General features: G+C 40.9%; 2 protein-coding genes across 4 annotated transcripts; both read right to left on the bottom strand.

The window, feature by feature from the left end:
- Positions 1-699: 699 nt before the first annotated feature.
- Positions 700-7,560, bottom strand: pde9ac (phosphodiesterase 9ac; the record flags this gene model as incomplete). 3 transcript variants are annotated; one of them, XM_079166782.1, is made up of 18 exons in its annotated part: positions 700-753; positions 1,607-1,702; positions 1,789-1,917; positions 2,042-2,146; positions 2,354-2,467; positions 2,616-2,772; positions 3,052-3,134; positions 3,293-3,397; positions 3,625-3,711; positions 3,814-3,888; positions 3,986-4,064; positions 4,154-4,241; positions 4,350-4,420; positions 4,687-4,741; positions 4,898-4,941; positions 5,164-5,241; positions 5,808-5,878; positions 7,456-7,560. In XM_079166782.1, the coding sequence occupies 18 exons, from the start codon at positions 7,522-7,524 to the stop codon at positions 700-702; spliced, it is 1,560 nt and encodes a 519-aa protein (XP_079022908.1). The 3 variants fall into 3 exon arrangements, with proteins under 3 accessions (XP_079022908.1, XP_079022909.1, XP_079022907.1); XM_079166783.1 differs by having other exon boundaries at positions 700-750; XM_079166781.1 differs by having other exon boundaries at positions 700-750; positions 4,687-4,761; positions 4,918-4,941; positions 7,456-7,524.
- A 4,782-nt stretch (positions 7,561-12,342) lies between these two features.
- hepacama (hepatic and glial cell adhesion molecule a) lies at positions 12,343-18,513 on the bottom strand (the record flags this gene model as incomplete). The annotated part of the gene is made up of 7 exons (XM_079166757.1): positions 12,343-12,711; positions 13,096-13,166; positions 13,339-13,406; positions 13,640-13,730; positions 15,186-15,467; positions 15,750-16,097; positions 18,417-18,513. The coding sequence occupies 7 exons, from the start codon at positions 18,511-18,513 to the stop codon at positions 12,343-12,345; spliced, it is 1,326 nt and encodes a 441-aa protein (XP_079022883.1).
- Between the last annotated feature and the right edge of the window lie 2,195 nt (positions 18,514-20,708).

The raw sequence follows: 20,708 nt of genomic DNA, 5'->3' as shown, positions 1-20,708 counted from the left end.
TTGCCGTAGGAGCTCAGATAATTGACATTCTTATGTGGAAAGTCAAAACTTACTCACAGAGACTCAACAACTGGAACATTTTACAGAAAAGAGGGTTGTAGTTTAATTTAATAAGCAGAAAATGTTGTTTCTTGTCATTGTATAAAAAAAGTTAACATGGTGTTAAAGCAAACAAAAACAAATGAGCGACAATTTCATCACTATGTTTCCAGCCGTGACGACAGCAAAATGAATGAAGTCCTATGCTGGCATGACGTTACAGAAATCAAAGAGAATCAAAAAGACGTTTATGTTTCTTTCTTGTAAGCTGCTGATTTGGTCTTTCTTTCTCTTTTTATTGAAGGCCGATTGACTTCCATATAGCCAAGACCCTAGCACTGCCCAAGAATTCCCCAAGCTGAGCCAATTTAGCTTGAGCCGACTAAATGAGATAACCCCCTTGGTTTTCCTTTTGTGAGTACATTTATATGAACGTTGGTGCTACATTAAAAAGGAAAATCCAAAGTGATGAAAGTGCTGCACATTCCTAAAGGTGTGGCTTTTGTAGAGATCACTAGAGAGGAGAGTTGCTGTGCAGAGATGCCAGAGAGAGGCAGAGACAGAGTGCACTCGTGAAACCAACACTAAACACTAAAGCACAACCAAGGAGTCAGTTGCTTTTACTTACACAGACACCACAGCACTCACTCACTGCAGAGCTTACTTCTTCTTCCCGCCTAATGACATATTTTCAGTTTTTTTCTTCTGTGCCTCATTGAACAAAAGACACACCTTTATGTTAGCAAGTGGTTTAATATGTGCGTGCGTGTATGTGTGCGTGTGTGTGTGTAACCCCACCCATGAAACACAAATTTCATAACTGATAATTGATAGCTTCAGGTGAAATGCTTCGATGACAGTGTGTAGATTTATTTGGTTTTGTTCTCTACATCCCTTCCTCTCACAGTAGGAGTATTTCATTGTTTTAACCCCTTACACTCTGCTTACTGTAAGTACCTTTAAGGCAAGACTAGCAGCCTCGTCAAATGTTATTGTGTATGCTACACAATGACCATGCAGAAATTTGCACTTTTGCCTGTGATCAATGCATGTGTTTAAACAATTTACTTGATTTGACTTGCCTGCAACTGGTCAGAGCCAAGTCTGGCACATAGCACACCATAAAATGGTGAGGCGTTGTTTTCAACCATTAGTTTTTGTACATCTATAATGTGTCAATAGCTGAGCTTAAGAGGTGCTGTTTGGCGGATTTTGTTAACACTTCACAGGGCCCTTTTTTTTCAGCTAAGATAAGCTAACCAGCTGCTGGCAGTAGCCTTATATCTAACAGCTGTCATCTAATCTGATTAGAAGAAATAAACCAACATATTAAACTATTCCTTTAAATTATCATTTTTCTCTAAATGTTTTCACATTGTGAAGCTTCTCTTCCTAACTCCCCCTTCAGCTTACTCACTATGTTACAGAGTGTCCGGTGACTATCAACAGGTGGTGCAGTTTGACATGTTTTGAAAATAGTATCGTACAACATGAAGATATGGGGGTTTGAACAAAGTTTGATTGTGCTTATAGACAGACAGATAGAATACAATAGAATAGGTTATACCTCTGTCATGGCATCGTCAATCTGTTTCAGCTCCTCATAGTGGTCACGCGAGTCTCTCAACGGTTGAACCATGATCTCTTCAATCTGAGGAAAAAGCTGTTGGACGCCACAGCAGGAGCATTCATTAATACTCAGTGTGTGTCTTGGTAAAGGAACACGTCTGTACACACGCGTTGTCCTACCTTCATGACAGTCTCAAACATTGGGATGAGGACAAACTTGATGAATCCGATCTGAGCGGTGGGTTTGGTGACTTTATCTCTGTCCATGAAGGGAGCCACAGGGAGACCCTCACACTTCTCCCTGTCACTCTAGGAAGGCACATAAGTAGAAATATAGTCATTTAGCTACTGCTCACAACCACAATGTTCCTTCATCTTGATGGATTTTAGATAATGGATTTCAGAGTTATGTGAATGCTTCGGTTGAGGTCACCTGCATGAAGTACTCCTCCAGCAAGCAGTCCACCCATGGCTCAGCTACCTCAGTTGGCCTCACTTCGTTGGAAATGTCACAGCACTTGATCAAAACCATCTTCAGCTGAAAACACACGCACATGTACAAACATACATACAACACAAAACACAGAATAAGGAAGCCTATACATCATCAAGCCACAGACAGCATTTCCCAAGTACACTAATACAGTCAATTTAGCCTCTGCTGATCACAGCACGCTCAACAGATTAAGGCCTGCTTGTGTTCAGTACAATAAACAGCTGATGCAAAGTGATCTTGTATACATACACATGTCACATGCTCTTCATTGGCAAAGTCAAAGTTGTCCACTTTTTGCTTAAAGGAGTCTAGTATCTCCCCGTGTCTGGCCATGTCGGTGGCCAGAATGAGGGTGATAATTGCCTGGAAATATAAAACCAAAAGTCAGTTTGCACGACACATTGATTGAATTTAAGATCAAAATTGTCTTCAGATTAACATGTTAATATGTGACAAGACTACGTATGATTAAGATAAAGCTCAGCATGCCTGTCTTGAATTTACGTCTCACCTGTCGGATCTGTTTGAATGCCTCAGGATCCACATTTGCAAAGATATTGCACTCAGGAAGAGAGAGGACCTGGAAGGCCACAGCACAGTGATGGTTCTCCAGCGGAGATATGTCATTGTAGCGCACTGCCAGCTCCGTGCGGGCATTGATTTGGTACCTGGTGGGTGGATGACACGGTTGAATGGATAGATTGATAGTATATTTTCAACAAAGCTTCCCTGATGAGAGAGGTCCTCGCCTGCCCGAAACTCAGACCAAAAACAACCCTCTAATCTGAATCAGCCTGTTTTCATACCTTAACTCTCTTCATGCTGAACTAGTTTCACATTACATTGACAACAGTGTTGTGAAGCGGATGTCAAAACATACCGGGGTCAATGGGCATCTGCAGTGCTATACCTGTTAACACACCTATAGACAGAATAGTGAGTATTACGTGTTGTTGTAGCCAGGGTGGTCCAGGTCATGACACACTGCAGCTGTCATCAGAATGCCAATATCTGTGAGAGTCACCTTCTCCTGGACAACAGTGTAAATAAAAGTTATTTAGAAATCATCCCCAAAAAATGGAAATTCTGGAAATTCATTGGATGGTACTTCAAACTAAATATGACTTGTAAAAAAATGATGCTCGATTGTTCTTATCATGAATACACACACACACACATGCACCATACCTGTAGGTTGCAGAGGTTAATCATGCCATACATCATCTGACTAACGCAAAAGCAGTGGCGAAAGTTGTGGAAAGGATTATTACGGTAGTTCTCCTGAATTGCCAACTGGAAGACAAGAGAATACATTATTCAGCCACTGACTGCAGAATCTCAAATCAAAAGTATTTCCAGCCCTGTACGATTTTAAAATGATTTTCTTATCTGTGTAAGAACGCTGATATTACTCTCAGCAACACATCTGCCTTGTAAGTAATAGCTTGTTTGGAATCTGCACCATGTGCATGGCGGTATATATCCATGTGCTTGGTTATCCTTTACTGCTCTAACTGTACCAGCCAGCGTTTGAGTGTGATGGGGTTCATGTTGAATTCCTTCACCAGTCCCAAGTCATGGTACATATACTCCAAACAACTTAGCATCTGCAGCCACAAAGGAAGAGAAAAGACATTCAGACATCAGTCACTTGGACAACGTGGAATGGAAATGTCTGATTGAGTTATGGAGCGGCAGTGTCAACAAACCTCGTTATGTTCCCAGTGCCAGACATCGAATGTTGGCTTCTTGAGCGCCTCAATCGTCTCCTGAGACAGTGTGTACTGTATATGCCAAATAAACAAGTCCATCAGAACTGTGACTATTCATGAAGTTAGCTTGTTCTAATAGTATTTAGAGTAATAGTCCCAGTGGACATACTTTGGGGTAATTGGGGACATCTCGTCTAGGAGTGACCTTCTTCCCATCGTCAAAGTTGTATTTACATGGACAGTTTACTCTGAAAGAAATCCCCAAAAGGTAATTTGACGTGATTTGGTTTCTGTTGACGCCTGTGAAATGTAATGTCTAACTTCGTATTCATTTCACCTGCCACCACCTCTTGACGTCATCTCATCTCGTAGCTTTTTCAGATCATTTTTACACTTCTCAATCTCCACCACCTTCAAGCCCTCCACTGAAACAAGATGACGGGAAATATCGCAGTTGTATCTCATGTCACATCTCAGGGGATTTTATGGGGGATCATTTCATTAAACTGTCTACTCTAAAATGTTCCACTCACGTTCCACTCTCTTCTCCAGCATTGCTAGCCTGTTGGTGACCTCAGTCTTCAACTCGTTAATGCGAAAGGCTCTGTGAGGGCAAAGAATAGAAAATTATGAGAGGCTGAAACACATTTCACTTGGTTCATTGATCAAGGCGACAAAATTAAACTGGAATGGGCCCTTCAAAATAAAGGACAGAGGTGAAAAAACTCGGCTGATTAAACTAGGCTCCATAGGTTGAAGCTTGTGCTTAACATTGAAAGTTACTGGTGTCAGGTACGTGTGTGAGGTATGTGTGAAGGTGGGGAAGGGAAGGCTTCAGCCACAACATAACATGAACAACTGAGGCGTTACCTGCTGAACTGTTCAGCCACCTGGGACAACACGTTCTGAAACATGTCCTCCTTCTCTGCAGACATAAATACACTCCTGATAAATCATCTTGAAAGCGACCACGTTGTCAAGCTTGGTATTTTCAAGCTTATTATTACTTTCACAGTGGATGTGTTGTTGATGCATGAATGTATGCTGGAGTGAAAGGGAAACAGACCTGTTGTAGCTGTGCCTCCAATTTGACCAGTAGACAGAGGGACAACTTTGTACAGAGAGCTGTGAGGATATAAGAGGATCAATTATTATTCCTAAATCTTGACATCAGTTTAACAATTTCTTTACATTATTTTTCTTTTGCAAAGATTTACAGTTGATGGAGCAATTTCAGCACAGGGTTAATAAAGTTAGCTGTTGGTTATGGTTGGAAAAAGATGACATAAGTGAAATGTAAATCTGAGATTTCTATACAAATACAATATGATAATGCTGGTATGTTACTTTGAAGAGTTGGTGGGCATGGTGGGATCTATGGAGACCAAGGCTCCATCTGGGTCCATCAACATGATGGCAGTGTTCCTGTGGTAAGAGGATCAGAGGAAAAGTGAGAACAACAGAAGTGCGCTGTGTTTTATTCACTCCCCTTAATGTTTCACACTGTTTCATAAACTATAAAGTCTTTTGAAAACATTTTTATTTTTTTTAAGGCAGTGCTAAATATCAGATTAGAGATGAACAGAAATGATCCACATGCATTATATAACAGTTATTAGAAAATACACGAAACTAAATTTGTTCATTGTGTCAAGAGTATATACTCGTCTCTATTACAAAGTAGAGAGAATGAAAGAGCATAACTACGTATTAAAAGTTTATTTTCCTCAAAGGCATACAACTGAAGTATAGGTGATGATGATGATCTTGCTTTAATAATGTATTGCCGTCTGCTTTGATGTGCATGGCTAATGTGATATGTCTGTCTGTTAGCTGCAAGTGCTCGTTGTATGTTAGTGGCTGTTTTGCTGTGTTGTATGCCATTTGTGTGCAGTTTCACGGGAAATGTCTAAGCTTTTCAAGTACGCCCAGAGACACAGATAGGGAGGGATGTGATGTGAATAAATAAATAACTAATCAAAACAACAAACCTGGGAATGTTAGATGAGGAACACAGAAGCTCCTTGATGTCACATGGGCTGCAGTGCCCACTGAACACCACCTGTGAGGGAAACACATTTTGTATAAATTCAATACATAATGGAAATGATGAGTGACATTGGACGAACTTCGTAGTATGTGTTACTTTTTATCACGGCACAACATATTACAAAACCTCTTCTGCCGCGCACAATCCCAGCACAGTGTCTATGTTTTTTGTCACACCTGCGTAAAAGCTGCTGCTGTGGTTTGCATATAAGTCCTCAGTGTTCGTACCGGGTGGGAAGGTTATCAAATTTCATGTGTTTTCCAGACAACCGAATCACACGGGAACGTAAAATAAGGGTCTACTCGTTTCATGGTTGACTAAGGTCAAGTCACCAGGGAGACCCATAAGGACAGCTGGAGTGTGAGTGTTCATGGAGCTGTAGAAGTTAGCCACATTCCTGAGCTTGAACCTGCCCAGTTTACAGGACATTGTACAGTACATGTATAGAGATTATAAAAAATTTAAAAAAGTCGAAGTTTGATAGCATAACCCCTGTGCAAAAACTGTGATCCTACATCTTGAAGGGTGCAGGTGCGGCAGACAAACATTCAGCCTCAGGCCGTGGGCTCGGGCCTCTTGAACAGACATGTGTCATCGGCAGCTCTCTGCTTGAAGCACTCTACATCGCCAGATCTGTGCATGTTTGGAACGCCGCATCTCAAGCATCAAACCATTTCTCACGACTGTTTGAATGGCCACTAAGCTGTTGCTCCACTGTCGTTATGACAAAAAAAAATGAAATTGCATGAGACATTTTTTTTATTTTATGCTAGCCCTTAGTGTAATTGCTGCTTCAATGAAAATAAGGAAAGAAATTGATAAAAAAATCCATATTTTCAATCATATACAACAGAGCTGAAAGCTGACAGAAATGAATGCTGGTGTGTAAGCCGTTAACAACAGGTGTTTGCTTCTGTCAATAACACCGGTAAGGTCGCATGCTCTGCATCATCGTCTAATCTCCTCTTCAGGAGAGGTTAGCCGCTGGGAATACTTGCTACATGAGTCAAGATGGCAAATTAAGAGATACATTTTTAATTGCCATAATTCATGTTATTTAAGGTTGACTTTGTAATGAAACCCATTATTAAATTATTGATGTCTTAAAATGTAATAACTTAATAAATACAAATGTAAATTTAGTGGATGAGTACCAGCTGCATGCATTTAAACATATTTTGGATTGTATTGCCGAAACAATTCATACAACATTAATTCCTCTATCTTTAATTGATTGATTTAATTGACATTAGTTAGATACCTAATTAACCATTATTTTATGTGTATACTGTAGAAATAGTTTTGCAACAACCTTTACAGTCTACAGTGACATTTCTAAATCTATTTACACATAAAAATGATTAAATCTTTATGTGTTTCCATTCATTTCCAATCCCATATAGTATATTTGCCGGCAAAAAAAAGGTTAATCTCAACAAAAAAAAAGCGTAAATATATAGTCCAAAACCAGATCCATTTCACACAGCAGAAAAATACATTTCCAAAATGGGTTTAGTCACATTATATCTATAATAAACAGGGAAAAAAAGATATTAGAAATACAGCACTTCCATGTGAATTGTACCCACCTTTTGCACTTTCCCATCCACATCCAGGTAAATGGTTTTAGGGGTATAGGAGGAGGAGCTGGAGCCCATGTTGACCTCCCTCTCCTCTCTTACACACCTGCAAAGATTCTGGCTCGACGCCCTGATCAACAAACCTGATGAGCCAATAGAAAAACAAATAAACGGAGAGCGCATATTTCTTTTTAGTACTTTCATAGAGACAGCTGAGTGTACAATAATAATAATAACAAAACATTTCCATGGAAAATGTATAAAACATGATGAATAAGATGACCATTTGCATTTCTTTTTTTCTATAATTCACAGCCAGTTTTCACATTGCAATCAAATATTGAAACTTTTTTTTTCAATAAAAAGCAATACGACAATTTGAGAACATCACAGTCAGATTAATTGACAAAAGCAACAGCACTCACAGTGTCAGCGATGCAGCTTCCCCTGTGGAGACCGACGGTCCTAGGTGCTGAGGATGCAGCTGATTCACATACAGACACACAAATACACACATGCAAAGGGAGAGCTATGGGGAGGAGAGAGAGAGGAGGTGAGTGATGGAGAAGGCGAGGAAGGGTGTGTGTGAGGGAGCCAGAGAGGTATGGAGTACTATGAGTATAACTGGCACTCTAACTGGTTGCCAGGGTACAGTTACCATAGAGAAAAAAAAAAGACAACCCAAATGTCTCAAGTGATGCAGGGCTTTCACCTGCGCTGGTCACACACTTCTTATCCACATGATTCACTGTATCACAAAGAAACACATCAGTATTATGGCTTTATCAAATACTGAACAGCTATCTGATTGAAGCCGAGCAAGATATTTATATTTTATATTTGTTCTTTTGAAAACAGACATTTTTAATAGCCTAAACGGCACACAGCGAATGCACAAAACACAGCGATACACGGACAATGATATCTCATCATGGGGACTCACTTCTAACCGAAGGGTCCTAATTTCAAGTGAGGTCTTTGCTCTTTCTCTCAGTCACTGAGTTGCATGCATGTGGAATTGTATGTACATATGTGTGAATGTGTTTTATCTTCAGTACCTCTGCCAAGAAGGTTATGTTTTTGGTTCAGTTTGGTTTGTTTGTGAGCAGGATTATGAAAAAAACAACGGCCCTGATTTTCATGAAACTGTAAGGGTGTAGCATGAGCCAAGGAAGAACCCATTACATGTTGGTGTGGATCAGCTGTGGTGGTCTATGCTCTCTGAGTGCCCTTTTGTATTTATTTCTGTTTATTTTCTATATGTGTGTGTGTGTGTGTGTGTGTGTGTTACACTCCCCAGACCACTCATCTACCTCCATTGTTGACCACTCCAGGTCCAGCAGATGGTTTTGAGTTCAGCGGAACACTTGAGAAGATTTTATTTTTAGCAACAATTTCTAAATGGTCATGTGGAGGATACAATTACTTGTCTTATTGCATTTCATTTCATTTGATGTCACGACACTGTCTTTAGACTATCAATTTGGATTTGGAAAAATGTCTATGAGGAATAAAAGGAAAGACACCTCAGGAGGAGCAACAGAGGAGGGATCCCTTAACAGCAATTATGGAAGAAGTATTTAGATAAGTAAAGTATTAGTACATTCATGTAAAAATGCCTGCATTCAAAATCCTACGAAGCTGAAGTGCCATGAGCTAAATGTACCTATTACAATGAATTCATTAATTTGGAAAAATGTGATACAGTTTTTTTTAGTACTTTCCCTTAGTTTTACTGTTTTTCCCATAATGTGAGAGCCATGAAGACTGCTGCCTCTTTGTTTTCCTTGGGGATGAAGAGTGATTTCTTTAAAGTCTGTACTGTATATTGCATAATTTGGTATCTTGAAGTTTTTGCATTGTGACAACCTCAGTTTTTAACCTTTCTGGATACCCGCAGGATTTGGATGCCATCACAGATTGCACGCAGGTTTTTTGTTCTGACACTGACTGTTATATCTGAAGACAGCCAGCAGCCAGGTCCAGATATCCTGCACCTTGAACGATCCAGCATTGGTATCATACTGGAAGGTAATATTGTCATGGTTAAAAGCATGAGAGCAACACTCAACCTTTCCTTATATTTGGACTTGTTTAAAGGTTATTTAAAAAGTGGATTTGCCTTTTGTTACCTTGGCTTAAGATGCGTAGAATGGCATTTTGCTAAATTAAAAGAGAATCCTGTGAACTAATCATGTCCAACACTAATTTGTATTTATTCTTTGGATGATTTGTAAAATATTGGAAAATCTGACTTATTTGAGCCTTAAAAAAAAAAAAAATTGTGAACCAAGGGTTTAATATTGAACAATGGATTGCATTTGATATACTTTTAAGCATTTTAAAGTTCTAATCTGAAAAGTCGCAATGATAACTGAAATAAATACAGTAGAGTAAAAAGTGCAATAGCTGCCTCTGAAATGTAGCAGAGCTTAACATGGAAATACTCAAGTTAAGAACAAGTAACTCAAATGTGCACTTAAGCACAGTACTACAGTTAATTAATGCACGTACTGTGTCAGTTTTCACCACTGCATGACAGACAGACATATGAGTGGTATGTTCAGAGTAGACATACGTTGTAATTATTTTTAACGTTAGAAAACAGAACGACAATATCAAGTAAACATTAAGTGTATGAATTCTGAGCAAAATGTGACAATGAGTAAAAACTCGGAGAATACGCTGGTAGGACTCTCTTCTCCTTTTCTTTTTTATCCATTGACCCAAATGAAGATCAAAGCCTGTGCTCGACAAGGGGACTACCTCTTGTTACTTAAGTCCTGACCGAGACCAACAATAGTCCCCCTGGGGATTTCACATCAACAGGCTGGTGTGAACAAGGACATTAGTGAAAAGACTCGACCAGGCAGTAGGAGGAGGTAATTAATTACAGATGGAGAGCATCAGCATAATCTCTGTTCAACTCATAGGACACCTACTCCCCACACACTTGCAGATGCTCAGAGGCATGCACAACGGACTGCATGCACACAGGTGTAATCCTGTTCCCCAAAGTCTAATTACTATCTGGGCTTACAAGCTCCTCTACCACGCTGGAGGAGAGGTGGGACATGACGGGAAAGACTGTATAACTAATAAACATGTGACATCAAAATAGATGAAAAGCAATTTCCAAACACATTTCATTTTCCACCTACTGTAAGCCATGAATGATTATGCACGTTTGTTTGCTTGCTCATCTGTGCTCAGCGTGTGCCTGTGATGCTGTATGTGTATTCATGAGCCTGTGTGCCAGGGAATAAATTGTGTTTGAAATAGAACAAAGACGGCAAAAGCATGGATCAAAACAGGCGGATCTGATTTGCTTGTGTAACCACAAGACTCATCACACCTTCAGTAACGGAAGATACATTTCAGGATAAAAGCAATTCATAAAATCATGCAGATCTTCATGACAAAAGATGTCCAGATGGACCTCTGAAAGGAACACATTATCCTGATAAAAGTGATGGACCAGGCCTTACAGTTGTGTGTGTGTGTGTGTGTGTGTGTGTGTGTGTGTGTGTGTGTTTGTTTGTTTGTGCATGTTTGTACACCCTTTCACAACCGTTCAGCACATCTTTTAACCTTTAAGGTCTTTATATTTCATGTGTGTTTTTGTGGAATGGAAAAAAAACAAAAACATGCACTATACTGAGGACAAAAAATAAACCCCATATTAAATCATTAATCGATCTTGTGTATGGATACATTTGCCATATACTGTAAAGCCATTTGTTTATTTCAAGGAGTCCACAATCAAGAAGAGTCTATTTATCGGAATCAATTGCAGGCTGCATGATTGCGTTACCTGCATTGAGATTTACTGTTAATATGAACTGACTGCACATGATTCACTTAAAGCCTCCCCTGGAAGTTAATCATACTTCTTTTTTGTTTGTTTATGATTTACGTAGAACTGTGGGTTCAAGCACAGCCTGACCCTCATTGACCTTGTCATGTTAAGTATTGGAAGATTAAGAGGCGCTTTGTCATAGTCAACCAGTTGCTCATGAATGATGTCTTTAAGTAAAGCAAAAGGACAAAACAGTGGTAACACATCAAAAGCATTAAACTAAACTTTGCACAATATACTCCAAAATGTCATATGTCAACTGCTACGTTTTTGTAGATTAAAAGTGGTAAAGTAAAATATGTTTACCAATAATTCTCCCCCTGACGAGGTTGCATTTAAAGCAATGTGTGGGCGACACCTAATGGACTAGAAAGGAATGACGTTTATACTCAAGAATTGCAGAATATATTCAGCTCCCTCACACAGACAAAGGAAGGTAAAGCATTTCAATATTACTGTGACACTGATAAAACACAATAAAATAATACTGTAGAAAATCCATCAATAATAGTCTGAAATGCATGTCTTGTGGCAGAGTTGTGGTGGAGAGTTTTTACAAAATTCATGACAGACTACAAACTATTTAAACTGTTTTTATTACCATTAGGTTATACAATGACCTAATCTTTAATAAGAATACACTTTGCAGTTTAATTGTTCAAAAAACAACAACCACGCCCTACTCAAAACTATTAACTTACATATGTACAGGTAGTTCCCAGGAAAATTCATATTCATCAAGAAACAAATTATATACCAGAGCTGTATTTCTTTTTACTGTCAGAGCATTCTATACATGATATACTAATATGCTGGTGGACAGAATATACTTTTTTTCTTGTGACAGGATATTATCAAAAGACTACAGAAATGTTGTGCATAGCCATAGAGAAATAGACGATCAATAATGGCATATGAAGTCAATAGAGTTAGCTGAAAGTGAACTCATTATCCTGGTGGCACGGTGCAACAGAGAATCAACAAACTACACATATACTTTACACATCACAGTGTGAAAACATACACCAAAGCAGCTGTCACTGCTGCGATAGACAGTGAGTCTGATCACAAGGGTCGGGACACTCGGCCTCTACGGGCAGGTGGCTGCTTGGGATGCCTACTGGTGGACGGACTTTTCTTATCGGGCTGAAGCTTCGTGGAGACGAACCAGGGGAGTGAGCGGGTGAGCGGAGGGGGCGTAGCGGAGGACCCGGAAGGGGTTGTGGGAGAGGCTGTGCCAGTGGAGAGGGGCTGCGGGGGTATCTGCGTGGGGCAGACCAGACGGGCCGCTCAGTTCTGATGGAGGAGGACGGACTAGGAAGGACCGGAGCGTACATAGCAGGGATACACATTTCTGATTGGACGGCCGCATTGCTCGTAGAGTCTTCCAAACGCTCCAGAGTCTCCTGAACGAAGATGAAGAAGAGTTACAATGCCCATCAGCTGTGATTATCATTTCAATGAAGCCGTCATTTGTAAATCAATGTGGCAATGTTGGTCTGTCTGTCGATTCAACAGGTCCATAGAAATCCTGAAATATCAACGAATTGATCATTTGCCACGCAAAGGCCCAAGGAGAATGAATCATAATGACTTTGTTAATCTGCTGACTTTACCTCTAGCACCACCAGCATGTTGACACTTCTGGCATTTAGCTCAAAGAACCACTGTGCGTAAGTACAGCCTTACAGAGCCGCCAGCATGGCTGTGGACTCTTGTTTCATTGTAAGGCTGTCAATGACATAACAGATTCTGTATGGCTTTCCTTTTTAAATAAAAGAGTGACTTACATCTTCGTTGAGAACATAAAGAGGCATGGGACTCCTTCGACCAAGTGTAGTCGGTTTGGGAACAACATCAACTGCAAAACATTGTATATGTATTTTAGTATTGACATTCTGCCAACAAGCTAACTTTCTACTGTGTAAAATCATTGTGTCATCACGAGTTTTAAAGGTGAGTTACCATATAATAACAAATCTAAAGGTGTTTTACACGTTTAAAGGAGATGCTTAAATGTATTTGTTGCTCACCATCATGGCCATTTTCACTCTGCTCCAAATAGATGGGAGCTCTTTGGGGGACAGGTCGATGCTTCTTTCTACAGCAGGAAAAAAAACCACATACAATCCTTGCTGCTAAATGGTAGTTACAAGCTACAGGTCGCTGTGTTTATTACTTCTTCACAACATGTTTGGAATGTAATGAAACTGTTGAGCTATACTTGAGATTCTAGGCACACCCTCAAGTTCAATATCAAAGCCAATGAGAGAGGGAGAGAGAGAGAGAGAGAGAGAGGAAGAAAGAGGGCCAAGAAGAAAAAGTAGCTCTCACTTGGATGGTTTCCAACAAGCGCACACTGTCACCAGGGTGATTAGGAGGAATATGCCCCCGGTGGACAGGATGATGTATAGTGAGCTCCGTCCTAAACCAGAGTGATATACAGAGGTAGACAAGGACACAAAGAGAGAAAGAAGGAAAAAAAAGAAAGATGGAGAGGTTTGTGTCAATAAAAGCAGGACAATGCAGTTCTGCTTTCACTGAACCTCTACCACCTGTACCTTTACTTCACATATAACTTCAAAGCTGCATCTGCTTTACAAATGTGTTGTATGCAAAACCTCAGTCAGTCTCTTGCTATTTCCTCTTTGGAAAAGTAAAGTTTGCAGGATCAGATGAAGTTATGTCTTCACCGAAACACAATTTTTAATTTGGAACATTCTGTTTTCTTTCAGATAAGCTTAGAATGAAATATAGCCAGGATATGCGACATATGCAAAATTTTTTTCTTTTTTTTTTTACATCGCTTGCCAAGTCGTTTGAGTGCGCTGGCATGAATAAGGAGCAGTGAAGTAGCACATTAGGGTAGTCACTTTGAGAGTTTAAGCAGTGCTGCTGTGCACGCAGAGGGAATAGAAAAGAGTGTGAGGGCTTGTCGCTGTCTCTTCATGCAACACATAGTACAACAATAATGAAGTCAGGATTACTGAGGTCCACTGAGGCAAAGCGTTCTCCCCACCTGCCTTCTTCTTCTGCTCCCTTTTCGTTAATAACTGTCCATTCATTGGATTAGACGGCCTCTCCCTCTCTCCCAGCCAGACATGTGGCCCTATGCTGGCGCCCAGTAACAACCGCTCTGGGCCAACTCTGCTGCACTCGCAGCCTGGATTTGCACTTGTTGTAAACAACATTGTTAGCGAGACAGGCATGCATGAGTACGGGTCGGCATGGGATGATAATTGCTCCTGTCAGCAACTGAAAAATGGATGGTTGTTGAACAATGAGCTAAATACATACTGTGTTTTCATATAGGTTGGTATTTATTAGAGCTAGAAATATAAGTACATTTACTTAAGTGCTGTGCTTTTTATGCTTGTACTTAACAAGAGTATTTCTATTTTCACTTCACCACAGGGAAATTACTTTACTCCACTGCATTTATCTGACTGCTTTAGTTACTAGTTAGTTTGCAGATTTGTCATACAATCATTTTATATCACAAACATATTATCACCTCATTAGAAATGATTCATTCTTATAGATTCAACTTTGTGTTGAGACGGATGCTACAACATTAAATGGCTGCTTACACGTTGTTGCATAAGCATCAATAATACAATATCATGATAATAACACTGACAAGGTCACTCTGCATCTAATTTGACACTTAAATTATTTTGCTGATAATAAGTCTGTACTTTTACTTAAGTATAATTCTGAAAGCAGAACTTTTACTTGTTATCTTTACTAAAGTAAAGGATTGGAATTATTTTTTCCACCTCTGCTAGAAAACCCATCCGATGTCACTTTACCATCACCTCTTCATCTCTGATGTCAACTTGTAAAACTTGAGATCCTACCGGTGTAACATGCCACCTACTGTAGACAGTGAGCTTGACAGGCATGCTCTTCATGCTGCTGATGAGGTTCTCCACTGTGCAGGCGTAAATGTCATCGTCTGACATCACAACGCGTGAGATGGTCAGCACCTTTTGGTCAAGTGAAAGCTGCAGACGCGTGTCATTGGTCAGCACCTTGCCTCCCTTCAGCCAACCGTAGATGGGCTTTGTGCCGTTATCGTGGGAACAGTGGAGGTGAAAGTGCTCGCTGTACTCCAGGACAGACGAGGCCATCATCTGGATGTAAGGTTTGGACACAGGGACTGAGGAGGGCGACAGGACAAAGACACAGCAGGGCTTGGGATTGAATATTCAAAGATATGAGAGCGTGGTTGACCTCTAGCTATACAACATCATTGATACAATGAATCCTAAAGGGAACACTAATACTGTGAATAAATAAACTCCTGTATTGCAATTACACTCTCTAGGGCAAGATGACGTATTCTCAACTTGCATTGATATTCTCATAAGCTCACGACTCCTCTCCTTCAGTGAGCTATGTGTGAACGCGGCTCTTTAAAAGGAAAGGTCATTCTGCATACCATCCACAGTGAGCTCAATGTAGCGCTCTCCAGTGAAGGTGTCATCTGTGATGGAGATCTCGACTTCGTACGCCCCTTCGTCGGAGAGCTGCAGGTTGTGAAGCAGCAGTGACCCATTCTCAAACACCAGAATACGGTTGCGGTACTCGGGCCTCAGGTTCCCTATGATGTCTGTTCCGATGGACTGCACAACAGTGATAGGTTTCTCTTTGTCCCTCTTTAGCTGCCACTTAATCACAGGCTTGTCCAAGCTGCTGCTGGAGTAGCTGACTGACAAGAGGGCCTCTCTGCCCACCGTGCCCCTCACCACCTGGGTTTGGCTGGTCACATTCACCCCTGACACCTCACCTGGACAAAAAGGCAAAGAGACGGTAGTGAGGTCTTGAAATGAGAAGAAATAAGAAGGTTGTTTGGGGACACAGAGCACCAGCGAGCAAAGATCAGACAAATCACTGGAGTTAAACAGCAGAGGACACACTAATCACTGCAACATTAATTACTACTATTACTATAAGAGCAGCCATAAATGAATCCGAGCAGCAAAGAAGCATGGATACAATGACCCTGTACAATAACAAAGAACATTTACGCAGTGTAAGTACAACATTAAGGAACTTAACTCCTAATCTTTAGACTTAATAGCTTCCACCACTGTTGTATTACAGAATGTATTAAAGTCTTTCTACTCCATCTATTTGTTTTCTGTAGTCACTTGTTCATTTCCAGTATCAGCTTTTATCTGCAAAACATTTTGTACAACCAGCCCACAATCTGTCACCTATTTTTTGTTATGAACTTTGTTATGAACCCTGTCAGTGTTTTGTTTTAACTGTTTTAAATAGTCAAACCACTTCAAGCATCAAAATACTTCTTACATGCTGATGCATCCATGATGTTATGTGTGAATCTTATGTTATTGTTAATTGCTGATTTACTTTACTGTTCATTTGTTTGACAAAATCATCACACTCACGACACAGTGCAAAGATGCAAGAGGATCTAAAACATACAACGTGGAAAACTCTGCACACCGAGGTCCAATGTAAGCATCACATTTTTAAAATCTAATTTTGAATAAACACTTGCTTTCAACCTGCATTGAAATAAAAAAAAGAAGAGTCACAGTAACACTGAAACACTGCTTTTCCAGGTATTTTTCCACCACTGCTGAAAACGTAATATTAAATATCACTTTCTATATAGAATTATTAGGTGTCATTAGGTGTACACTTTTCTCTACAAAGTATTTGAATGAAACAACTTATTTCATAGGTATTACATCCATCAAAATAAATACTTGTTGGATGTAAGCAACAACACATTTAATACAATTCAGACTTTGTGTGTGTACCTTGACGCTGTAACAAAGGGCCATCATTCTTTAGACCTTTGACCAAAATGTTTTCTTCTTGGTTGCAGACTTCAACTCATGTGCACACACGTTGCTTTTCACTAATCACTGATCTGTTTCCCAGAAACTCCCCCCAGGAATTCCTCATCACCCCTCGTAGTGAACAACTAATACCCTAATTTTGATTTATGTTCCCCAATTATCCTCCACCTCCCATTGGGGTACAGGGATAAGGTATTACAGTGTGAGCCACATTTCATCTTTTATAAAAGAGCCCTGTCTTGGAAACCAAGCACTGCAAAGCTATTATGTTCACAGTGGAGGTTCCTATAACTCAGCTGTGGCCGGACACACGGAGGTCTAAACATTGGCTGCGGGCCTGCGAGGGGCATCCCACTGTTAGGCCTCAGTGATGGAAAGATCAACCTAGAAAAGAGGGAGGAGACAGAGGGTCTGCACTGTTCACTATTCTTCGCAGCGAGGTAGTTAGCAGGGGCATCGCCTCACTGCCGTGGTAACCATTTGGTCCGCCTGACAGGGGTTGCCAAGGCGATAAGACAAAGGGCACGATTGTTGGAACTAGTTTCCTCCGTTGAAAAGAGCGAGAGAGAGAGCGCCAGAGAGGGAGAGAAAGAGAGTGAGTCTTTGTCACTGGTGAAGTTGGAGATAGACACTGGATCCAGTGATTCTACCAAAACTGACCTGGTTGGGTAAACTGTGTACACGGTACGGTCGTGAAATTAAACCACCACATTTTTAAACCTAAATCACCACATGCTAAACTTCTGCCATCACTTCACCCCTCAAGCGGACTCCTCTAATGCTTCCCACACTCAAAAGAAGCCGACCCATGCCCTTTTCACCAGCGCTGCGCAAAACTCGATATCATCACACTTAACCTACACGTCCCCTTCTTACACACCTACAATGGACACTCCAGGCTCCCTTTGAGCTCGGGATGGGGGCCCGATAGCGAGCACCACCCATGAACGAATCCATTGTGATGCCCAATCCGTGGAACACAAGGACAAGAACAAAATAATTGTGACAAACTTAACCTGGATTAACTTCACTTCAAATAAAGCAAGAATTTGAGTTTGGATCTGGACACAATGAAAGTAACCAAAAGACTGTAATATAGGACAATTCTAAAAGAATTTAATTTAAATGATAATTACTGAGCCCAGTCAGGTTTTTCTTTCAGACTATAACAAGTTGATTTAAATGCATTTGATTTGTTATCATCTGAAAGACAGCGGAGTGTCAGGGAGATTGTTGTACCCTCTAATCTCTGCCTAACAAATGTTTGAGCTTACCTGTGAAGAGAAGGAGGAGGAGGCCAAAGAGCGTCAGGAGCGGAGGAATGTCAGTAAAACTGTCGCCTGTAGAGGAGGTCTTCCTCTCCACCTTCATCTTGTGTCCTGGGCAGAGTCTTTCTCCCACTTAGTGAGCATAGTTTATCCACCCTGAGCACGTCTCTGAGGCTCAACACTCTCTCCACTGCCTGCCTGCCTGCCTGCTTGCCTGCAACGCTGGCCTCTGCCTGGTCCCACTGAGCCCCACTCTCCTCACAGCACCCCAGTCACAGCCAACAACAGCCAACTGTGTGTGTGTGTGTGTGTGTGTGTGTGTGTGTGTGTGTGTGTGTGAGACAGAGACATCGTGTAGATAAACTCCTCTCTTCTACTCCACGTTGCCCTTTCAGAAAGGAGCTCAAAAGAAATAGTGTTTGCTTTTTTATGCAGTTATTTATCTTTTATTTTTCTAAAGCTTCGTGTAACAAAATAAGTGCTTTTTTATTACATAGTAAGTAAACCACTAAGGGGTTAAATTCAATATTGAGTTCAGCTACTTTGCAAGAATTCCTGCTGGGGAGAACTACTGTACTTCAGCTCTAAGAAGAGCCCACTTAAAGCTCTGAAATGTCTGAGTTTGAAAAACAACTCACTTCCCCCCCCTTCTTTGGCCCACTTTTGTCACATTGTGCAAACTCTGGACTGGAGCCTCACAATAAACTCACAATTTGTCAGTGGGCAACCAACCCTGCTGTTGCCCCACACACAAGCACATGCAGCCTTGAAGCATTTTGCTGATAGTTGCCACAGTGCCTGTCAGGTGTAGGATCCATGGTGCTATACCTGGAGATGAGAGCTATACATAATAATGAAAAGAAGAAATAAAGGAAACCAATGAAAAGATGTTTTTGTATCTACTTTGTCCTCTAGGTGGTACAAGTGCTACATTCAGCCAGCGAACTGAAGGAGGCAACACTTTCAGAAAAACTGCCTTCAACGGTGTCGGCCATGCTTTGACATCAAAGTTATGGCTTGCAAAACAGCGTCTCAGTATAAGTCAAAATACAATGGTTTGAATTAACTCTGGACCACCAAGATAACTCCTCGTTCAAATTTCTTGTAAACTGGACTGTTGCCTTCAGACATGATGTCATGTAGAAAATCTCACATCAGTCATTTTCTACAGTTTCTTGGAGATTAAGGCTTGCATGCATTGTTGACTTAATTGCATAATAAATCATCTCTCCCACTTGAGGAAAGCATTCTTTTGTCTAGAGTTTTCTGCTTTTTTCTTTTGTATTTTGTTTGACAACAAAGGAAGGTTTTAATGCAGAGGAGGAAGCACGGTAGATAGACAGCTCCAGGAATGTGGGAACAGATGCTGTTCACCACCACTCTCCCAAGCCTCAGACTTCAGTGCAGTGGGCCCATCAAAGCCGAACCTCTCCCCTCCACCTCTGCCCTTCGATAAAAGCAGCACATCCCTCTTCCTCTCATCTTCTAACACACTTTAAATCAAGGAGGACTCTTTCTGCTCAATACAGAGAGCGCGAGCACAGAAGGGGCCTGTGTGTCTCAGGCAGTTTGGGTGCTCGTGTTGCGACAGAAACCATTCACCATCACGTTTAGTCCAACAAGACTGATGTCATCCCGTGTGACTCAGACATACAGATTTGACAAAATGTATCTTTACAATGTGAAGCAACCATAATATCACATATTTTGAGTGTGACTTCTAATTGGTGGTAACACATCAGTTTATGCAGCTGTGGCATTCACGCTCTCTCGTTAGCGCTACGTTGTGTAACCTACTTGGTATTAATGATAGTGTGTCTCTTAAGATGGCGATGCCAGTCGCATAACCCCTGGAAAGCAGCGCCCCCTGTTGTTTGCCTTGGCTTATTCATCTCTAATTATCACCCAGGAGAGCAGAAAGATCTTTCTCTCTCTGACAAGCTGTCTGAGAAAGAGCACAAACCAACCAAGCAGATCTTTCACATGATCTCCATGTACAGCTTAACACACTGTAAATGGGACAGGACTATTGTTATTATCTGCTTCCCCGTGGCAAGTTTAAGGCTACCATGCGCTTTACAAACTCACACTCGCTCACATGACTCACATGAGGATCCATTAAGACCCTGACCAAGTAGGATTTTCATGTATTTCTTTCTGGATACCTGTCTTCGCCTTCACCCTTCAGAATTCAATTTGAAGCACAAAGTGGGTGTTGCGCTGTGTTTGGAGGTGTGCACATTATTGATTGTTCACCCCCCCCAGTCATTAAAGAGACGTGGCCATGGCACCTCTGGG

Source organism: Pholis gunnellus, assembly GCF_910591455.1.
Source record: "Pholis gunnellus genome assembly, chromosome: 9".
NCBI lineage: Eukaryota > Metazoa > Chordata > Actinopteri > Perciformes > Pholidae > Pholis > Pholis gunnellus.
This window is presented reverse-complemented; position numbering and strand designations above follow the sequence as displayed.